General features: G+C 37.2%; 1 protein-coding gene across 1 annotated transcript in view; it reads left to right on the forward strand.

Moving 5' to 3' along the window:
- Positions 1-12,620, forward strand: part of tln1 (talin 1) — a 301,850-nt gene that overhangs the window by 183,205 nt on the left and 106,025 nt on the right. Inside the window, exons 14-20 of the mRNA XM_069924188.1 lie at positions 1,114-1,294; positions 4,279-4,392; positions 5,860-5,968; positions 8,720-8,928; positions 9,470-9,568; positions 10,813-10,980; positions 11,830-12,124. Coding sequence (XP_069780289.1) covers positions 1,114-1,294; positions 4,279-4,392; positions 5,860-5,968; positions 8,720-8,928; positions 9,470-9,568; positions 10,813-10,980; positions 11,830-12,124 — 1,175 coding nt within the window. The remainder of the gene's footprint in view (positions 1-1,113; positions 1,295-4,278; positions 4,393-5,859; positions 5,969-8,719; positions 8,929-9,469; positions 9,569-10,812; positions 10,981-11,829; positions 12,125-12,620) is intronic.

Raw genomic sequence — 12,620 nt, forward strand, 5'->3', positions numbered from 1 at the left:
TAACAAACATGGACCCAGGACTGACCCATGCAATACGTCACTGGTTGCAAGCCTCCAATTAGAAAAAAAATGCCTTCTGACTCCTTTCATTAAGCCAATTTTGAATCCAATGGCTCATCTCTCCTTGGAAACCAAGTGATCTAATTTGCCATGTGAGACCTTGTCAAAGTTCTTGATAAGAACCTTGTATACCATGTCCATTGCCCTGACCTCTTTGTTCCTCTTCATTTTCATAAAACTCTTTTATCAGTTTTGTGAGATTTGATCAGTCATGAACGAAGTCATGCTACCCCCAATCATTTCTCATCTATCTAAGTGCTGGTAGATCATGTCCTCAGAAATGGGTCCCAGTGATTTTCTGACCACTGATGTCAAGCTGACTGGCCTATAGTACTATGGCTTGTCCATGCTTCCCTTTTTTTATATAAAATGGTGTAACATCAGCTCCTCACCCAAGGCCAAAGATGATGAAAATTAAGGATCTCTGCAATTTTTTCCGTAGCTCTCCCACAAGGTGAAGATGAATTTTTTTCAGGCTCTGGGGATTTTTCCACTTTAATACCTTCTCTCTGGTGCTACTAGTCCAGGGCATCGCATCTCCTGTTTTTCATTTCCTTTGTATCCATTATCTTCCCCATAGTAAAGATAATACATTAAAAATCTCACCCATCTCCTGTGGCACTACATGTTGATCTTTAATGGGGCCAGTTCTCTCCCTAGCCACCCTTTTATGTTTAATGTACCCGTAGATGATTTTTCCAAGGAAATCTAGTCCATAGTCCTAATATTTAAATAACAAAAGTGAAATCGGGAAGCACTTGGGTGCACAAAATCAAGAACTATTTCCTCTCCCTCTAGCCCCACTCTACAACACAAATTAGTTGCCAGATTATTGGTGAAAATTTGGCCTGTTTTTCTTCACCTGCTCTCGTTACATTTTCTGTTCAAAAGATTTAGCTGGAACTGCCCTGTACTTTAGAAGCAACTGTTGAATACTGGTAGATTTCCACTATTTAGAGGGATCTGATTTTCTTGTGATTTTCAGTGTCACATTTACAGGGTGTAACTAATTATATTACATTGACGTTTTTCCGGGATTGTTACCTTTTGCAGGTCTACTATCATGCAGCAACAGTTCAACAGAACGGGGAAAGTGGAGCTTGGGTCCGTAGCATTACCTGCAATTATGCGTTCTGGTGCTGGAGGTCCAGAGAACTTTCAGGTTGGAACAATGCCAGCAGCCCAACAGCAACTGACTAGTGGACAGATGCACAGAGGACACATGCCTCCACTGGTATGATGCTATTCTTAATGACTGAAGATTTAAAGTTTTTAATGAAGATATTAAGATCATGGTAACTGCCAATATAATTACGAGGAGTTTTATGCTTGTTAATTTGACACAAAATGCTTCGTACAGTGAGAAGGGTTATTCTGCAAGCAGACTAGCAAGTTATCTCTAGCATTTATAGAGAGATCAATTACAGAGAATAAGATTACAATTTGGGAAAAAATAATAATTTGGCATCAAGCAGGGGCAGCGAGATAGCATTGTAATGGGGTTCATTCAGGAGCCTGATGACTGGGGAAACAACTGGCTTTAAGCTTTTTCATCTGTGCTTTCATACTCTTAATCCTTCTCCCAAAAGGGAGGAAGTAGGAGAATCTGTGTCCAGGCAGTGACAGGTCCTTCAATACTTTGACTGCCTTTCAAAGGCTGCGGAGATGGAGTCAATGAAGGGGAGGGATTTTTTTTTTGTTATGAGCTGCATTCATCACCTTCTGTAATGTCCAGTCTTGAGCAGAACGGCTTCCATACCACACTATGATGCATTCAGCAAGTATGCTCTCTCCTGTGGAAGTTGTTGGGCTTCAAGGAGGACATGCTGAACTTTGTTTGTTGGATACACTATTCAACATTTTGCCCCAGGTCAGGTCATTGAAGATGCTTATTCCTAAGAACTTGAAGCTATTTTTTTCTACTTCAGTGCCATTCATGTGGACAAGGGCGTGGACTCTGCTCCCTCTTCTGGAGTTAATGATCATCTTAATCTCATTGATGTGTTGGCACTGTGCCAGTAGACTTTCAGTGTCCTTATTCTGTCTTGTAATTTGATACCCAGCCTATGACTGGTGTCGTCAGCAAATATGAAGATGGATTTGGTATAGTATTTGTACGCTCATGGGTGTAGAGGGAATATAATACACAAGTATACATGCTTTCATTTATTCCACTCTTAAAACTGCAGAAGAACCATTTAGAATTGGCATTTATTGATTATAGGATAAAAGATATCCTATTTATCATGTTCCTTGTGGTTGATGTTTCTCATGGACCATCTAAAGGCAGCAAATATGAGAAAATGAAATCAAACTTGGACAATGTTAGTGCCAAAAATAATGTTAGTGCCAAAAAAAAACCCACACTGCTGGAGGAAATGAGCAGGTTGAGCAGAAGTCTGGGAAGTGGAGGAAATGCAAGGGAGTGGTCCATCAGCAACAGTAGTGGGGTTACCACACATCATGAAGGAAGGCATTTCAGATGCCTTGGCATGGAAAGCCTGATGTCGAGAACCAATGTTGTGGAGGCGAAGAAACTAAGGCAAAGGATCAGAAGAGACTGCAGAATCTGGAGTAACAAGCAATCTGATGGATTGTTGGCATTTTGGGCCAGAGTGTGCAGAGGGGAGATAGCTATTAAAATGTGGACAGGGTGGGAGAGGTTTGGATGTGATGATGGGCATTGGTGAAATGAAGGAAGATTGACAGAGGTAGTTGATTGGCAGGTGGCAGACAAGTGGAGAGAGAGGTAAGGGAAAATTGGGAGTCAATGGAAAATGTGTCAAATAGGGTAGAGCAGGGTGATAAGTAAAGATGAAGGCTGCTAGTACCGGAATCTGATGAGAAGAGGTGATGGGGAAGGACAGATGAGACCAGATGGACCCCAAGTGGGGAGGGGAAGAATCTGGGGGAAATGGTGGAAGAGGATGGAACCAGAAGGAGGGGGATGAGAATGAGTTTGGGGGGGGGGGGGGTGCTGGGGCTGCTGAGAAAATAGGTGGGAGGTGTTGTAGTCAAAGTCATTGTGGGAGTTGGGTTTATTAGTAAATGTCAGTGGATAGTTTCTCTTCTGAGATGGAGAGAGATCCAGAAAAGGGGGGGAGAAGTGCCATAAATGGTCCAGGTGAATTGAGGGGAGATTGGAAGTGATTAACTTGATAAGTTCTTAGTCACTCCATCATCCCACACAGTTGGTTCTCTTTAATCACTGTCACTTTCAGCCTTTGCATATAGCACATCATTCTTCAGTTCCTCTGCCAGCGCAACATAGATCTCATCAGAAGTTGCATCATCCCCTCCCCACCCCTTTCTGCTTTCTGCAGGGTCTGACTTTCTGGTCAACTTATTCCTCCCCATCCTCTGGTACTTCACATTCATGATACAGGTTCAACAAAAAGAAACCGTGTTTCTCTGTCCATGGTGCACACACATCCACACAATCCACAGCACATAGTAATCACATGTATACATAGAGATATAATTGAATATAAATATTTTAGAATTATTTGAAAAAAAAACACACACAAATGCTGGAGAAACTCAGCAGATCAAACAGTGCCTTTGTGTAGCAAAGGTAAAGATACATCACCAAAGTTTCTGGCTTGAGCCCTTCATCAAGGTGTGTGGGAGCATCTCTCATGTCTTTGGTGTTCTCCACTGCTAGGATGAGGTCAGTCGCAACTGGAAGAATGACACTTCTTATTTCACTGGGTAGTTCTCAACCCAATGGTGTTCCAATTTCAGGTAGCCCACACTCCCTGTGCTCCTTTCTAGTACCTTCTAGTTCTTCCACCCCCATCCAAAATAGTTTTATTTGCCTGTCAGTCTTCCCTTTTTCTGTTCTAATCATCACCTTCCTTACCTATCAAATTCCGGTATTTCCACATCACCATACAGCCCATCTCTACCCTCTTCATTTAGCAAAATGATGGCTGATCTGTGGACCATAAATATCTTCTAATATATGCTTGTAGGAATGTAATGATAATCAGATTATTGCTGAAAACTATTTGGATTGTTGATAAACTGTGGGTTATGAGAGTTTTACTGATTAATAAACTTTAATCCACAAACTTGAGAATAACCTTTTGTGAAGCAAAAGCTGAAAGAATTTGACTTACAATATCTATAACAAATTCTCAAAAGTAAGAGAAAGCAGATGCAAAATAACTTTGTAAAATTAATACTATGAACTTTTACAATACCTCTTTCTTTCAGACATCTGCGCAGCAAGCTCTCATGGGAACTATTAATTCAAGCATGCAGGCTGTACAGCAAGCACAAGCTAGTTTAGATGATGTTGATGCCTTGCCACCCCTTGGACATGACGCAGTAAGACAATTGTGGTTAATACATCTAGCCAAAGAACTGCAATGTAGTTTGATCCTATTAAGAGCAAGTACATATTTTAAAAATAAAAGTGCAATTGAATAAATATATTGATAATTCTTTTAACAGATTGAGCTTTACGTTTCTGATGTAAAGAATTCACTTTGTATCCTTGTTCTCTGCTTGGTTCTGATTTATAAAGGGCATTAGATCTATATATTATCACATTCTTCACCTACATGTTTTCTTATAATGTGTGAAGATAGTGAAATCACTTCAATGCTTGTTCCCTTTCTCTTGTGCAGAAATAATTCTTAGATTCAAATCTCTCAAACACTAAGTTCAGTTATCAAAGTGGTAACTCTTCTGATTATCAGGTCAATTTGGGAACTGAGTAAAACATTGAGAGCAGCACGAGTTGCAGATGGGGAGTAATGAGAGTGATTTAATTTGGGTATCATTGCCTGAGCATTTTGCTCTTCATTTCATAGTTCATAATCTTAGCCATTAGTAACTTATGTATGGAGATACTGTATTTGGAACGGAGAATGATTCTGGGTATGTTTAGAAAGTGCCGTTGAACACTGAATAAAGAGCATTCATGAACTCCTTTTCATTTGATAAATAGGGAATTTGTAAAGCAGTGATCCTAGCATTGAGAATTTGTAGCGGCTGGCGAGGTGGAGTTTGGACTTCAAAAATAAATTGGGACTGTGGGAAAACAATGTCACCTTTCATAAGGATATCGTTAATCTGAGATTAACTAACAATGTCCCCTCACAGAAAATAGGCCTTGAAGGATGTAGAAGTGGAATGATTAGCAATTCTTAATTGTGACCAGAAATTTGACTGAATTAATTCAATGTTGAATGTTAACATGATCATAGCTAAATACAACAATTGAATAGAATTGAAACTTCTAATCATGCATTCTCTGTTAGAGTAGAAATTTGATTCGAATGCATTCTGAATGGAATTCTAGAGATCTTGTAGAACTACAATGGCTTATCTTTTATAAACTAAATAAATTATGATCATATTTCTACATTATTACACTTTTACCTTGACACTGATGTGGAGTGAACTGTGCCATGGTGGTATCCTGGATAAAATATTCAATGTTGGGATAATTATCAATTGATTCATAGCAATGATTTTCTGTGTATATGTGTTTCATTTTAAGCAGTAAAATCAGTCCATATTGTATATATTTAGTGAAAGTTTTGTCTTTATGTATATGAGACAAATATACTGAAGCATGGCACATGTGGGGATATATTATTTTGCTCCAGAAGCCTCTGCAATATTCCATGTGTGGGTTGCAGTGGTTCACACTTAAAAGTAGTAGAGTCATGCTTATAAGATCACCTATTGTATTGCACTAATTCTATTCCAGGTGTAATTCCCAGATCTAGATCAGCAATTAGGGATTCTTTAATTTAATGTGGTTTTATTGGTTTTGCTATCTAGGCCTCAAAAGCATGGAGAAAAAATAAAATGGATGAATCCAAGCATGAGATCCATTCACAGGTTGATGCAATCACTGCAGGTACAGCATCTGTGGTCAACCTCACTGCAGGTATGTCTAAAAGTTAGTTTTGATTAGAATATGTGAAATCTAGTAAATTTGTGATTGTTTTAAAGCCATAAATCATTGATCATAGAATTTTTTTAAATTTTTTTTTATTTTTCACACTATGAACCATATCACTCAAAATACACAGAAACATTTCCCTCTTAAATATACACAGTGGCATTTTCTCCCCTTTTTTCCCCCTAACTTCCCTTCCTCCTTCCCACCCGCCTCCAAACCCATTAAACGTTTAACATATACAATACAATAAAACCATTAAACAATGTCATCACACAATGAAAATAAACAAGAAAATTGTGTCATCTACTTTTACACACTGGATCAGGTAATTTTGTCCTCTTCTCATTTTATCATTTTAGGGGGTGGAGGTCCATGGTAGGCCCTCTCTGTTGTGTTCCATGTACGGTTCCCAAATTTGTTCAAATAATGTGACTTTATTTTTTAAATTATGTTTTTTTTCCAGTGGAATACATTTATTAATTTCTATGTACCATTTCTGTACTCTCAGGCTCTCTTCTAATTTCCAAGTTGACGTAATACATTTTTTTGCTATAGCTAAGGCTATCATAATAAATCTTTTTTGCGCTTCATCCAGTTTGAGGCCTAATTCTTTACTTATATTACTTAGAAGAAAGATCTCTGGATTTTTTGGTGTATTGCTTTTTGTGATTTTATTTAATACCTAATTTAGATCTTCCCAAAACTTTTCCACTTTCTCACATGCACAAATTGCATGTACTGTTGTTCCCGTTTCCTTCTTACAACGAAAACATCTATCTGATAATGTTGGATCCCATTTATTTAACTTTTGGGGTGTGGTGTATAGCCTGTGTAACCAATTATATTATATCATGCGTAACCTCGTATTTATTATATTTCTCATAGTTCCAGAGCATAACTTTTCCCATATTTCATTTTTTATCTTTGTTTAAATCTTTTTCCCAATTTTGTTTGGATTTATAGCTTAGTTCATCATTTTCCTTCTCTTGCAGCTTGATGTACATGTTTGTTATAAATCTTTTTATTATAGTTGTTTCTGTAATCACATATTCAAAGCTGCTTCCTTCTGGAAATCTCAGTCTGCTTCTCAATTTGTCCTTTAAGTAGGTTTTCAGTTGGTGGTATGCAAACATTGTACTATGAGTTATTCCATATTTGTACTTCATTTGTTCAAATGTTAATAAATTATTTCCCAAAAAACAATATTCTATTCTTTTAATTCCTTGTCTCTCCCATTGTCTAAAGGAAAGGTTATCTATTGTGAAAGGGATTAGTTGATTTTGCGTCAATAATAATTTTGGTAGTTGGTAATTTGTTTTTTTCCTTTCTTCGTGAATCTTCTTCCATATGTTGTGTAAATGGGGCAGTACTGGTGAACTTCTATATTGCACCAGTTTTTCATCCTACTTATAAAGTATATGTTCTGGTACCTTCTCCCCTATTTTATCTAGCTCTATCTTGGTCCCATCTGGTTTTTCCCTTGTTTGATAAAAATCTGATAGATATCTTAATTGTGCTGCTCTATAATAATTTTTAAAGTTTGGTAGCTGCAAACCACCTTGTTTGTACCATTCTGTTAATTTATCTAGCGCTATCCTCAGTTTGCCCCCCTTTCCATAAGAATTTCCTTATTATTCTCATTAGTTCAGTTAAGAATTTCTCTGTTAAAGAAATTGGTAATGATTGATACAGCTATTATATCCTTGGGAAGGCATTCATTTAAATGCAATTTACCCTCCCTATCAGTGCTGGTGGCAATTCTTTCCAATGTTCTCAGTCAGATCATAGAATCTTGATCCTTTTATTAAAAGGATAAAAATTATTTGAAAACATGAACTGACAAATTCAGCATTGTGGAAATTTATGCATTATTATGTACATGCAACATGCTTCATTTTAATTTCCTAACTCCTGTTGAAGAAGACACTTGTATCCACGGAGTAGGGTGGAAAAAGTAGTTACAAAATAACAGCAATTTTTAAAAAAATTCCTATTTTTAAAATGTAAATGATTATCCGTATCTATGTCCCAAGAGTAAGATGGAAATTAAAATGATTTTATTACTGTTGAATAATCAAATGTGCTCTGGAATGGATTGCAAAAGAAGTTTCTGACAAAAGAACACTATGGCTGGTTGAACTGAACCTTCCTAATCTGTCACCCAGTTGGAATGGTCTCACTTTTACTTATGTTATTTATGTTCTCCTTCCCCCCACCTCCCCCCACCTTGCTGTATATTGATTGATACAGTATGTCAAGTTAATATTCAGATCTTCAAAAAGTCCCAGGGTGCAATCTTTGGATTTATCATCAAATTCCATATCTATTTACATATGGGGACAGATTAAATATTCAAATGTGTCCAGCAAAAGACAGAAATTATGCAAAGTCTAATTCATCTATGATGACAATAATTACCCTTCAAATTAGTTAACATTACACCGACATTGCTGTCAGTTGCACTGGCACATTTATATTTTCTTGTTAATAACTCTTCTAGGCTCTTCCTCTGGATGTCACAGCAGCAGAGCTTCCTCTACTTCGGGTCTTCAAAATAAGAATTGTTTTCTTCTAGCTGTTTAATAGAATGTATTGTGATATACAAACCTGTTTTCTTTGCTTTTAAATAGAATTCGGCACCAAATTAAGGATATACCGTACCTGTGTAGGCTGAGCTAATGTTATTTCATTCTGAATTGTGATACAGTTATCCTTAGAATTGATTTCGTACTGCAGGTGATCCCCTTGACACAGACTACACAGCAGTTGGATGTGCAGTCACAACCATCTCTTCGAACTTAACAGAGATGTCAAAAGGTGTCAAACTGTTGGCAGCTCTAATGGAAGATGAGGGTGCAAATGGGCAGGAGCTACTGAAAGCTGCTAAGAATCTGGCTTATGCCGTCTCAGACTTATTGAAGACTGCTCAGCCAGCTACTGCTGAGGTAAATATTCAGAAATGTATTCCATGCACTGAGATGCATAATTATGGGAAATTCCCTCTGGTAATAATGTCAGGAACTAATCTAACTGGTCATCTAGAAGGCTGTAAAATGAAACACAATTTGCTAGATTATATTCATCTTCTACAACCTGAGGAACATAAGCATAGACCACAACTACCAGGCCATCTAAGGCTTAGCTTTCTGCTAACTGTGGTCATGAATCAAACATAACAGACAGTATTGGCAGAATCACTCATCCAAATTTCCAATCCGTCTATTGTTGCCTTCTTTCGAAATGCTACAAAACAGAAGTTGATAAATTATTTAGTCTTCTGATCAAATTTACCAAATAAATTATTTAAAAAGGAGCTTATTTAAGTCACCCATCATTGTAAAGTTCTAAACACGTGTATAATTGATATGGTTAAAGGTAAGATTTCTTTTCTCCACCATGTTAAGATCTTTTGGCTAAAGCCTGAGCAGGATGAAGGTTTAATTTTAATCAGATGTGAAAATGTGATGTTGATATTTTGTATTTAAGCCTCGACAGGTCCTGCTTACTGCTGCTGGTTCTGTCGGGCAAACAAGTGGCGAACTTCTCCACCAGATTGGAGAGAGTGACGCAGATCCACGGTTCCAGGTATGCGCTAATTTCTATGTTTTTAACCGTGCTTATAAAGTTTAAAATGTAATGTGATAATATTCTTTGTAAATCCCCTGTGCAGTTTTCTGTAGGTTCTCAAAAATGCACTACAAGGAGTTTATTCCCCATTCCACACAGAATGGTAAATGTAATTTATTCAGCTATTTCATTTGAACAATCCAATTCTTTACAGTTTTGCTTTAAATCTAAACGTATAATCAAAATTTTAAATTATATTAAATCTCCGATCAGGTCAACTGGTTAATTTGAAAATTAGAATTCCTCTTGCTCTCAAAATTGAATTTTAATTCAATTACTTTGCAATATTCCATCCTACAAGTTTTAAAACTGTGAGTCTGACAAAATAATAAGATTGATAATGTTATCTGATAAGGTGAGGGCAAATCCAATAAACTGGGTAAATAAAAATTCTTTCAGAATTGGCATTGGTTTGAAACTTGCTGGGACGTCTGCACTAATCAGTCTGAGAAGTTGCTACATCTCTACACTCTAGCTGTACTGGTTACAGATAGAATTACTTCATTCATGAAGGTCAGCGTCACAGTGCCAATGATGTGATTATGGTATTGGGTATCTCTATCAGAATTGAGGGGGAGAATCACTGAAAAATTGCAATTTCTAAACCTGCCCTGGCAGCTACGTACCTAATGAATCCATCTCGTTTATACAAAATGGACCAGCTCATTTTAATTATAGCAGCAGCAATACTTCACAAAAAAAGTTATGTTGGGTAAGTGCAAAGTTATTGTTGTTATTCTTCAGTATCAAATAGATACTTTTGATTTACACTTACTGGTAATCATTTACTAGAAAAGCAGTTCTGGTCATCATGGAATTATCATTCAGTTTTGATTTTAAATTCTTTGGCTAGAGTTATTACATAATTTAAATGTTCAGAGCTCTAAGTGCACTTATTGCCAAGATACCCAGAGGTTCTATTCATTAGTGATGAGCTGGAGAAGAACATGTTTGATTAGTTAATGCCATGAGAACTAGACGGTGCTTTTCAGTGTCTGATGCACTTTGCCATTGAAATCGTTAATAATTATTTCTAAAGTTTATTTTTTGATTGCAGATAATGAAATGTAAGCAATTACTTTTAAATGGTAAAACCTGTGGGACCAATTGTATCCCAAAGTAGATTTTCTACCAAATGGAATCACCTCCAAGGTTGCCACCATTAGAACATGCCATTACTTTTTATTTCTAATTATTTTTAGGACATGCTCATGCAATTGGCCAAAGCTGTAGCAAATGCAGCAGCAGCTTTAGTCCTGAAGGCAAAGAATGTGGCTCAGAAAACTGAGGATTCAGTGTCACAGAACCGTGTCATTGCAGCTGCAACTCAGTGCGCACTTTCCACTTCGCAGCTTGTAGCTTGTACCAAGGTAAGTGTTTGGAGCAAAGGTTTGGATTCGTTTCTATATTTTAGCAACTTTGTAGTGAATTTATTTTCTCCTTGGTTTAGTGTAGAAGTTTTCTGAGTAAACGACATGAGGATAAAATAAATACTTCTGGTGGCCCTGCACTGTTCTACCTGGGTAGAGTTAGCGTGGAAATAGAATCAGGGCTCAGATTTAGCTGAGTCGGAACAGCTGCTCATTGCCATTTATCTAATCTGGATCAGTATGGTCGGCCTTATTGGGCGAGTCCATCCCAAAACCAATTTTGTATAGGATGTAGGGCTCAAATAGTGGAATTGATTAGGTTTGAACAAGCACCAGCCATAACAGTTGTATGAAAAGTATTTAGCAGATAGCAGTACCTATAGTTTGAATGTTCCTGACATTGAAGTTGATAATAAAATCACAATGGTTTAATTAAAAAAAAACATTAAAACAATCGTGTGTCATTGAAAAATATTCTTTGTTGTTTATCACCAGGAAACGGATTACTTCACATATCATGTCTTGGCGCATGATCTGAAATTTTCCACCAAGTTTCTGCTCCACTGTTGGACTCCATGAGGAGTCTTCTGTGAAGCCTTGCTGGGGAATTGGTAATAGGGCTCAGCCAGTAAGATTGGAAATTGCATGCTTTTGTGGGCACCCTGAGATTTACAAGCACTTTATATATTTTTAAAAAATAAGTGCTATGCAGCTCTCAGGGAAAGTCGGCAAAATCTGGACTATACCTTGTATAATCTTTTATGTAATTCAAAAGACATTTCTAACTTGTATTGAATCAAATTCACTTTTTTGAAAAGGCTTATAATTTTTTGCATTGATTTATTGTAGGTAGTAGCTCCTACTATCAGCTCTCCCGTCTGCCAGGAACAGCTGATTGAAGCTGGAAAACTTGTGGCAAAATCAGTGGAGGGATGCGTAGAAGCATCACAGGCTGCAACAAATGATGAGCAGCTGCTCAAACAGGTTGGTGTGGCAGCCACTGCTGTGTCACAAGCCCTCAATGATCTGTTGCAGCATATTAAGCTGTATGCCTCTGGAGGGCATCCATCAGGACGTTATGATCAGGCGACAGACACTATTCTAACAGTGACGGAAAACATTTTCAGCTCCATGGGGGATGCTGGTAAGGAGAATGTTTTTTTTAACTCAAAACACATGCTAATGTGGAATGAATAATGAATGAAATTCCAGTTTCTATAACGAAATATGGTTCATTTTAATGGAAGAAAAATGGCCAAGAGAACACAAAAATAATTCTCTCTGAGAAGTTAAATTGTTTTTTTTTAAATTCTCTCCCTGCTAATTTTGCATCTCTGCTGGAGGATTTGTCCTTGTGGCTGAGATTCAATATCTAATGATCAAAACGTGAGAACTTGCCATTCTTACCAAGTTAGAGTCAGAATTTATTGTCATGAACAATAAATTGCTTTGAGGCAGCATTACACTTTCAAAACTTGCTATAAATTACATTTTTAAATACATTAATACAAAAGAAGAAAAAAAAGTGGGGTAGTGTCCATGGTTCACTCTCCATTCAGAAATCTGGTGATGGAGGAGAAGTTGTTTTAGTATTGTTGGATGTTTGTTTCAAGCTCCTGTACCACCTCCCTCTTGGTGGC

The sequence above is a fragment of the Narcine bancroftii genome, chromosome 3 (assembly GCF_036971445.1).
Source record: "Narcine bancroftii isolate sNarBan1 chromosome 3, sNarBan1.hap1, whole genome shotgun sequence".
Classification (NCBI taxonomy): Eukaryota; Metazoa; Chordata; class Chondrichthyes; order Torpediniformes; family Narcinidae; genus Narcine; species Narcine bancroftii.